The sequence below is a fragment of the Chiloscyllium plagiosum genome, unplaced genomic scaffold, assembly GCF_037043375.1.
Source record: "Chiloscyllium plagiosum isolate Xiang-an unplaced genomic scaffold, Cpla_swu_hap1 HiC_scaffold_18, whole genome shotgun sequence".
In the NCBI taxonomy this organism is placed as follows: Eukaryota; Metazoa; Chordata; class Chondrichthyes; order Orectolobiformes; family Hemiscylliidae; genus Chiloscyllium; species Chiloscyllium plagiosum.
Window position 1 is genome coordinate 101,177,358 of NW_028270156.1, and position 11,259 is coordinate 101,188,616.

The 11,259-nt window shown below is 43.2% G+C and overlaps 1 protein-coding gene across 1 annotated transcript in view; it reads right to left on the bottom strand.

The window, feature by feature from the left end:
• Window positions 1-8,885, bottom strand: part of LOC148147121 (putative G protein-coupled receptor 139) — a 99,270-nt gene extending 90,385 nt beyond the window's left edge. Inside the window, exon 1 of the mRNA XM_087996189.1 lies at window positions 8,753-8,885. Within this exon, the coding sequence (XP_087852315.1) occupies window positions 8,753-8,804 (52 nt within the window). The 5' untranslated portion in view covers window positions 8,805-8,885. The remainder of the gene's footprint in view (window positions 1-8,752) is intronic.
• Between the last annotated feature and the right edge of the window lie 2,374 nt (window positions 8,886-11,259).

The window sequence follows — 11,259 nt, forward strand, 5'->3', positions numbered from 1 at the left end:
ACACACAGACATACACACACACAGACACACACACAGACACACACTCACACACACACACACATACACACACACAGACCTACACACACACAAAAGACATATACACACACAGAGACACACACACACATACACACTCACCCACACACACAGACACACACACATACACACACAGACATACACCCACAGACACACACACAAATACACACACAGACATAAACACACACACATACACGCACTCACACAGACACACACAGACACACACAGACATACACACACACATACACACACTCACACACACAGACACACACACAGTCACACACACACAGACACACACGCACACACAGACACACACACACATATGTACCCACACACAGACACACACGCACACACAGACACGCACACACATATGTACCCACACACAGACACACAGACATACACCCACAGACACACACACAGAAACACACACACACACATATACACACACAGACATAAACACACACACATACACGCACTCACACACACACAGACACACACACACATACACACACACAGACATACACACAGATACACACACTCACACACAAAGACTCACAGACACACACACAGACATACACACACAGACACACACATACACGCAGACATACACACACATACACACACTCACACACACACACAGACACACACACACATACACACAGACATACACGCACACAGACACACACACGCACACACACATACACAGAGACATACACACACACAGAGAGACACACACATATATACACACACAGCCATACACACATACAGACATACTCACACACATACACACATACACACACATACACACACACAGACGCACACGCAGACACACACACACAGTCACACACACACGCACAGACACATACAGACACTCACACACACACTCAGACACACACACATACACACACACACATACACACACACAGACACACACACAAACACACACATACACAGTCATACACACACACACGCATACACATAAACAGACACACACATACACACACATACACACACACAGACATACACCCACACACACAGACACACAACATACACTCACACATACCTACGCACACACACACACACACAGACACACACATAGACACACACACACTCACACAAACACACAGACACACACACACATGCACACGCACACATACACACCCACACACAGTCAGACACACGCACACACACACAGACACACACACATACACACACACTAACACACACACAGGCACACACACAGACACACACACATAGACACACCCACACACTCACACATACACACACATACACACACACATACACACACACAGACATACACACACACACATACACAGTCTCACACACACACAGACACACACACACAGACTCACACACATACAGACACACAGACATACACACACACACACACACAGACACAGACACACACACAGACACACGCACAGACATACACACACACACACAGACATACACACACAGACACACACACAGACATACACACACAAATGCACACACTCACACACACACATACACAGACACACACATACACACACACATACACACACACAGACATACACACATATACACAAACACAGACATGCACACACAGATATACACACACTCACACACACACAGACACACACACACAACGCACACACATACACACACACAGACACACACACAGAAATACACACACACATACACACACTCGCACACACACAGACACACACACACAGACACACACACACACACACACACACACAGACACACGCATACTCTCACACACAGACACACACACACACACACACACCTGATCATTTTAAAGCTCTGTCTCCTGCCCTGGTTAGAATTCACTCGGATTCTGGTCCCAGCGTGATTCAGATGACGACTGCCCCATCGGAACAGTTCCTTTCTTCCTCAGTAATGAAATGTGTTTATTCAACACAAAATACAAGGATAAAAAGGCTTTTCTGTACATAACAAAACATGAAAATTACAGAAAGACAATATTGTTAAAATACACTTTCTATGTGGAGCAATATAAATTGTAATGTGAATTACAAAACCATTGAATTGGTGTGCATACTTTATCAATCATTATTTGACCCAGAGATGAGATCCTGATTTCCCCTCTGCCAGTGATTCCCTTCACTGAGACTCCACCCTGCCTCTCACGCAGTGTCTAGAGGGGCTACAAGTTCCTGATGGCCCAGAATATTTAAATTAATCCACCTTCTCCCTGGAACCAATCTATTGGTCTATTGGGTTGTGTTTAGCAGTCAGCAACTCAGTCCTGGGATGTTATTGGCGATAAATGATCTGGGATGACAGCCAGTATCAGCATGGTGCTCACAGGGTATGGCACCAGACAAAGGGCTTAGAGTCTGTGAGAGTTTCTAAGAAAGGTTTCTGTGTATTTCTCCTCATGCTGTCTCCTGACCTAACTTCACATTCATCTGACACCCCTTGCTCTTACTCACTCTGTAGCTCTTTTTTTCACTCTGTTTATCTCACTTCACTGTCTTTCTCTCTGTTTATTCCTCTCCGCGTCAGTCTAGCTCCGATCATTCCCTCTATTTTCACGTTGTCAAGTTGGAGAGCTCATGGACGCATGGTGGGCTGAATGGCCTCCTTCTGTATTGTATTAATTCTGAAGTTCTCTGACCCACAGTAACAAGTTTTGGTGCCTGGAGAGACAAGCTCGTCCAGTGAAGGGCACAGTGGACAATTAACCATTATCTCTTCCTATTTTCTGACATGCAGCGACATCGAAATATCTGTTCAAACAAACAGATTCCTCATATTAAAATCGGCACACTTCAGACTGGCAGGCCACTGTGTTCAGTGCCCTCTGTGTTTTTTTTGTTGGTCTTAGCTATACTGGGATTAGTCTCCAACTCCTCCTCAGTCACTGAACCTGTGGACCTACTGCTGTGGTTCCATACACCCCTCCCCCACCGTCGCCACACATTAGTTTAAGCCCTCGTTAAGGACAATAGCAAACCTGCCTGCCAGGAGAGTGCTGCCAGTTCAAGTCCATCCCGTCCATCTTGTGTATATCCTACCAACCCGGGAATCCCAATGATCCATATATCGGAGATTGTTATCAGTTCATGTGCATCCCGTCCTTCTTGTGTGTATCCTACTGACCCGTGAATCCCAACAATCCACATATCGTAAGTTGCTGCCAGTTCAGGTTCATGCCGTCCTTTATGTGCATATCCTACCGACCCGGGAATCCCAATGATCCACATATCGGAAGTGCTGCCTGCCCGACCAGCACTTTGATCGTGTATTTAACTGTGCTACCTTACAACTCCTCACCTTACTCGCTCGTGACATATTCTAATGTCTCCAAAATTCAAATATTCTTTCAGCACAACTCCAGCAAGGCCTTTTCTTTAAACTGGATAGACTTGATAATAAAAACTTAAGTGTGACGTCAGGAAAGTGAGATCACTGAATCAGTCCAATGACCACCGGATCTGATATCTATCCCCGCCACCAAACCTATTTGACAAGGCATACATATGGACCATCTATTTGCAGATGGACGAGGATAAACAAAAGATTAGAAAATATCAGAGCAGATGGATGTAATTCAGCCTGTTTACTCAGCTTTGCTATTCAATTGGATTCTAGTTATTCTGTTCCTTTCAATGGAAGGGTCTTTACCCAGCATCCCCAGCGGGTCAGAAAGTTCCCAGTGTCGTTGTATGCACAGTGTGGCGAAGGGAGTATCCAGTGCCAGGCAATGGGGTGTGGGGAGTCCCAGGGGTGGCACAAGCAAAGGCTGCATGTAGTGACGATGGACTGAGGGAACTGAGAGAGATGGTATGGGCATCTAGGGACACTGCACTCAGACAAGTGGCCGGGAAAGATGCCTAAACACCTAGAGGAACCCGCGAACCACGGCTGCTTTTACAAAAACCTGTCACATTTGCTGCATTTCTCCATCGAACAAAAGCAAAAATACTGTAGATGGTACAAAATCTGAAGCAAACACAGAGACGTACTGTGGAGAGAGAAATAAGTTAATGCGCCCAATGCAGACACGGGTGAATGTACAAAGTCCACACAGGCAGGGTCCAGAGATTGGAAATTAACCCAAGTCCCTAGCACTGTGAGGCAGCATTACTGTTTCACCATGCTGCCAAAGATGGGTAATTGGGGATAGTATAGTTAAAAGCATAGATACTGTTCTCCGTGATCGGGATTAAGAGTCCTCAAGGTTGTGTTGCCTACATGGTGATCGGCTTTGGGATATATCATCTGGGTTGCAGAACTTGGAGCGGGAGGGGAATGATCCAGTGGTCAGGGTCCGTGTAGCCACCAACAGCTGGACAAACAAATGACAATGAGAAGAGCAACGGGTAATACAGGACTGAACTATTATATCGGAATGCATGCAGTATTAGGAAAAAGGTAAATACGCTTGTGACTCATCCATAAATTGGCAGGTATGATATAGTGGGCATTACAGTGACATCGCTGTAAGAGGATCAGGATTGGGAGCTGAATATTCAAGGATATTCATCCCGTCGAAAGGATAGGCAGGTGGGCAGAGAGATACAGTTGTTTCAGTATTAAGAATGGAATTGAATCAATAATCAATAATAAGAAATGAAATAAGGTCAGATGGTGTAGAATCTTTGTTGGGAGAATTGAGGAATCGAAAAGGTGAAAAAATGCAGTTGGAGCTATATACAGAGAGCTGGGGTGTAAGATACACCAGGAGCTAGAAAGATCTGTAGGAAAGGCAAAGTTACAGTGATCATGTGGAATTTTATTTTACAGATGGACTAGGAATTCAGATTGATAGTGGTTGGCAGGAAAAGGAATTTGTGGAATGTCTGCGAGATGGCTTTTTGGAGCAGCTTGTGCAGGCAGACTAGATGAGGGGAGCTTAAGGTGACAGTTGTCATAATATAATTGAATTTACTCTGCAGTTTCAGATGGAGACGTTAGAATCAGAAGTAACGGTATTACAGCTGAATAAAGGCAATTGCACAGGAATGAGTGAGGAGCTCGGTAGAATTGACTGGGAGACGGGCCCAGCAGGAAAGACAGTACAACAGCAATGGCAGGAGATGTTTGGAGTAATTCAGGATGCAGCAGAGATTTATCCTGCGGAAAAAGAGGCTTATATAGGGAGGATGGAACAACCATAGCTGACTAGGGAAGTCAGGTAGGTGTCGCATAAAAGCAAAAGAGAAATGGTATGATGTGGCAAAGTGCAGTGGGAAACCTGAGGATTGGAAAGTTTACAAAGACAAAACAGAGGGCAAACAAAATAAAATAAGGATGGAGATTATTAAATATGGGGGTAAGCTAGCCAGTAAGATAAAGGAAGACTGGAACAGTTTCTTTCGATATATAAAGAACAAAAGAGCGGAAAAAGTGAACATTGGACTGCTGGAAAATGATACTGGAGAAATGGTAGTGGGGAACGAGAAAATGGTCAAGGAACTGAATAATTACTTTGCATCAACTTTCATGGTGGAAGGCACGAGTAATACCCTAAACATTCAAGAGATTGAGGGGCCAGAGCTGAGTATATGGCCGCCACCATGGAGAACATGCTAGAAAAAAAATGTAATGGTCCGAAGGTGGTTAAATAACCTTGACCAGATGGACTACATCCCAGTATTATAAGGGAGATAGCTGAAGAAGGAGTGGAGACGATCGTGGTGATCTTTCAGATATCACTAGAGTAAGGAACCATCCCAGAGCACAGGAAACCCAGTAACGTGACAGCTCTTTTTTGACAAGGGAGTAAGGAAAAGGACAAAAAAAAACAACCACCATGAATAGTTTCACCTTTGTCGTGGGTAAGATCCTGGAATCCATTACGAAGGATGAGATTTCTGAATACTTGAAAGTGTTTGGTAAAATAGGGAAAGGTCAGCATGATTTCATCAAGGGAAGTTAATGCCTGACAAATCTAATGGAATTCTTTGAAGAGGAAATAAGCAGGCTCGACCAAGCACAGCCATTGGATGTTATCCACCTGGAATTCAAGAAGGCCTTTGGCAAGGTATCATAGAGGAGATTACTGAGGGTAATAAGGGTCCGCAGTGTTAGAGGCAAGGTAGTGACATGAATAGAAGCTTGTCTGTCTGGCAGAAAGCAGAGAGTGGGGATAAAAGTATATTTCCCAGGATGGCAGCCGGTGACAAGTGGTGATCCAGAATGCTCAGTGTTGGAATCATAGCTTTTTACTTGTTACATTAACAATCTAGATGAGGGAATTGAGGGCATTCTGGCTAGGTTTTCAGACGATACAAAGATAGGCAGATGGACAGGTCGTACTGATGAAGCGGAGAGGCTGACCAAGGATTTGGATAGATAAAGAGATCGTCAGATGCATTCCAACGTTGGAAAGTGTGAAGACATGCACGTTGGCACGAAGAATAGAGGCATGCTCTATTTTCTAAATGGCGAGAAAATTCAGAAATCTGAAGTGCAAAGGGACTTGGGAGTTCTAGTACAGGGTTCTCTCAAGGTCAGCTTTCAGGTTGAGGCAGTAGTTAGGAGGGCAATTGCAATCATGATTGGGAGCATTTACTACGAGAAGAATTGAATATAAGAACTGAGTGTATACGGCTCTGGTCAGACCACATTTGGAGTATTGTGCTCATTTCTGAGTTCCATAACTCAGGAAGGATATACTGGTCCTGGAGCGTTTTCAGAAGATTTTCACGAGAATGGTCATAGGAATGAAAAAGCTCATTGCATGAGGAATGTTTGAGTACTCTAGGTCTGTACTTGATGAATTTTGAAAGGATGAGAGAGAATGTAATTGAAATAGACAGAATACTGAATGACCTGGAGAGAGTGGATGTTGATAAGATGTTTGCATTGGACTAGGATCCGAGGTCACAGCCTGAGATGAAAGCGATCAACGTTTAGAACAGTGAGAAGGAGAAAGTTATTGAACCATAGAATGGTGAATCTTTGAAATTTATTGCCACAGAAGGCTGTGGGGGCAGATCATTGAGTATATTTGAGATGGAGATAGATAGTTTTTGATTATCCAGGGGATGAAGGGTTACGGTGAGAAGGTCGGAGAATGGGTTAAAGAAACCAATCAGCGATGATTGAATGACGGAGCAGACCCGATGGGCTAACTGTCCTAATTTATGCTCCAACGTCTTATAATCTTCTCGTCTAAACCTTAAGGAGGCACCTTGCATCTCTGAGAAAACGGATTCATGTTCTTCATGAAGATCAGAAGCTATTGGGAATAGTTAACTGTTTTAGAATGAAGATACTGCGGCTACTGTCGGGGTGATGGATAATATAACATTCAGTGCAGGATCACACACCAACTGCACTGTATTAATGTGGGGAGAGTTTATTCAAAACTTGGACCGCTCCGTCTCTCTCAATGGGGAGTAGGGGTTTCGGTGGGTGGGCATAACGTCCGCCCAAGCACTTCAACTATCCTTAATCATGCATCCTGAGTGAAATAGCAGTCATGGAATTTATCACATTGTCTGTTTAGAATATAAGGAGTGATTGTCCATCCTTCTCAGGGTTCAATACAATCATCTCTTATTCTCTCACAGCACTGCAGATCAACCTTCACTCACTCCTCATGGTACCATCATCCCAGGGATTAACCTGGTGGAACTCCTCTTCACTCTGTCTGTGGTAAGGAGATGACTCCATATAAAGGAAAGAAAATCTGTCCACAATCCCCCAAATACTGCCTCAACAACACTCTCAGGTTTGATCACAATAATTCCTTTTCCTCGCTTAGCAACTCCATTTCTTTCGTGTGAAACAGGAAACCATTCATTTACAATGCAGTGCCACTGATGTAGAATTTAAAAACATCCTTACATCTGTAGGTCAGCATCAATGAAGCCAGCACCATGGAGATGGACATCACTCTTGGAAGAGACTCAATCACAAAGAATACATCTAAAACAGTGAACGGCTACCTACCTGAATGGAAGTGAGCCGTTGGAATATGGGATGCAGACAGAAGAAGGGAGCTACCTTTCCTTTTGTTCTGCCCTCACGGGATGTGTGCAGCCATGGTCAGGCTAGCATGTTATGCCGATCTTGAAATGGGTGGCTGTTTCAGCTGTTCCATAGGACAATAAATAGTAAAACAAATTGCTGTGGGTTTGTAGTTAAACAGAGACTTGACCAGAGGACGATGACCCACTGCCTTCTCTAATGGGCGTAAGGCAAGCCGATATCAACAGATTATTAATCTGTGGCTCTAGAATACGAGCTAATGAAGTGACCCACCATACACTGTCTGCCCATCTTTCAGATTTTGTGCAGAGAACAAGTTAAACATCTCAAGTGCAATTATTTTGCAATGGACACGTGGTTAGAAGGGACATGAAACAGATGTATCTGTAATTAACAAAGGCACAAACGATGGTTTATTCAGGAATTGAACTGAGGCTGAGGAGGAGACTGTGACGTCTTAATGGTGGTACTGGACAGGATTGGTATGTGGGGAGGATATGCGGATGTACACTTTTCAGGAAAAAATGAATCAAAGAGATTGAGAACAGTGTGTTTTACCCTCGCGTATTGGTGAGTAATTTGTAAATAATAGTTCGCTAGTTATAATTCTTAAGGAATGGAATCTTTGATTGGAGCTGAAAACGTTGGCATGCAACTTTCCAAAATCTGCATATCATGAGCATCGATTCAGTTCAGACCATTTTACTAAACAGACAGAGTGACTTGCCAGGAACACCAACTAAAGCAAGGATAGGATAGTAACCAGCTTGAATAACCATCAGCAAATCTTGAATCCGCGATGCTAATAAAATCCAAGGTTAGGAAAGCCAGTAAAGACCATAGGATAAACTCCTATCCATTGTTGGAACATTCCAGTCTAATGTTCCCAGATTCTAATCCATTGTTGGAACATTCCAGTCTAATGTTCCCAGATTTCCTTCTGTCCTGCCCTTCTCTCTGAAGCTGCTAGTCCCTCTTATTAATGTTGGACATGCTCCCGCTCATACTATGGGATAAAACACTGAAAGCATTCCCTTATTGATAGAAGAGAGAAACCCTCTCAGGACGCATACGATCCATGGAGACTGACATAATTACAATCGCTGATCATATAGCTCCAGTTAACTCCTTTGAATTCAATGCTACTTTATTAAAATTCAAAATAACGTTGAACATTTATGCATTCTGGGTGTGATATGCGAGTGTGACTGAAGGAAGGAATGTTGAAGATGGCAGACGGATTGTGTGTAATCATTCAGTCAGCCTTGGATATGAAAGTAATGCCAGAAGTTCAACGTAACATAAACATGCTTCTCTGTTCATAAATACAGAAATAAATCCCGTAACTACTGATCAGTCATTGCAATATCTGTAAAACATTGAGAAAACAACTATCATCCATGATGTGATAGCAAAATGTGTCAAAACAAACGTGGGTTACAACAAACAAACGGCATGGATACGTTAGCAGAGAATTGCACATGGCCAACACAGTTCAGATTGTTATTCCAGGATCAGAGAGGGCAGCAGTGGGTCATGCTGTTGATGTTATCGATGTTAAGGAACTGTCATGAAGTGACATTTAATGGGCTTCGATTACATTGTGATTATGATATTGGGGAAAAGACAGAAGACGGAGAGGACTGGGGGACATGGCTGATTCGACTGAGTGGAGGGACAGTGATGTTCCCTATTTAGCAGAATTTGAATGTTACTCTTTATAACTCATATGAAGAACAGATTCAAAAATACATCGACAATGAGGAATTAGCAGAGACAATATTAATGAAATGCGTTTATGCAATATAAAATGCAGAAACAAAATGATTTTCTGCACCCATCAATATATGCAAATTACAAATAGATAAGATTATTAAAATACACTACTGATATTGAGCTATATAAATTGAAATGTGAATTACATAACTAGAAAAATGGTACGCAAACTTTTTCAATCATTATTTGACCCACAGCTAGGATCGTGATTTCACCTCTGTCAGTGAGTCCCCTCACTGAGATTCTATGGCCTAGTCTCTCATACAGTATCGATGTGGGCAGGAGGGGGCGGGGGGGGGGGGGGGGGGGGTCGTGGAGGCGGGGTGGTGGTTATCATTTCCTGCTGCTCTTGGCACAGTCTATTTAAAAACTATGCTTTCTGCATGGAATCAGTCTATTTGCCTAATGGGTTCTGTTTAGCTGTCAGTAACCCAGCTCTGTGATATTGTTGGAAATAAATAATTTGGGATGACAGCCAGTATCAGCACAGTGCTCACAGTGTATGGCGCCCAGACAAAGGGTTTGCCGTCCAGAGGAATTTATAAATAAAGCTTCTAACTTCTGTCTGTCGATATTTGTCTACCATAATGCAGTCTTCGAATCTATCTGACTTCACCCTCATCTAACAACTCTTCCCCTCGCACTCAGTCGGTCGCTACCCTTTCAATTCACTCTCAGTTTATCTCCCTTCACTTGCTTTCTCTCTGTTTATTTCTCTCTCACACGATCTCTCTTCACACACTCTCTCTATCTCCAATTGTGCAGTTGGAGAGCTTGTGACTCCATGATGGGCTGAATGGCCTCCATCCCTGCCATAATAATTGAGGTTCTCTGACCCACAATAAATACTTCCTGGACAGACATGCTGGTCCGGTGACAGGTACAGTGCACAATCACCCATTATCTTTTCCTGCTCTTCTCTAGGGTACAGCTGCCTTGAAATGTCTGTTCAAATAAAACAGACTGAATCAAATTCGAGCAGTCGGGAAGGCGTTCCTGACTGTGTATTTCAATCAGGATATAATGAAGGATGAGATTCCAGATTAACATAAGCAATGAATGAAAAACATGGTAACATAAGAAGTGGCAGCTGAGTACAACATGTGGTTCCAAGTAGGTCTCATGGTATTACCGATAGATTATCAATCCAGAAACATCAGCTCCTGTTCTGTGGATCCAGGTTGAATCCCGCCACGGCAGAATGAAAATTCAATTCAATAATGTAAAAAATATCCCTGGAATTAAGAATCTACTGATGAGAATGAAATCATTGTCGATTGTCAGAAAAATCCATCTGTTTCACCAATATCCTGCAATGAAGGAATCTTCCATCTCACCTGGTCTGGCTGACATGCAACTCCAGACCCAAAGAAATGTCATTGACTCTCAATCGACCCCTGAAATCGTCTAATGAGTCATTCAGTTGTACCAATCGCTACAAAGTTACAAACAAATGAA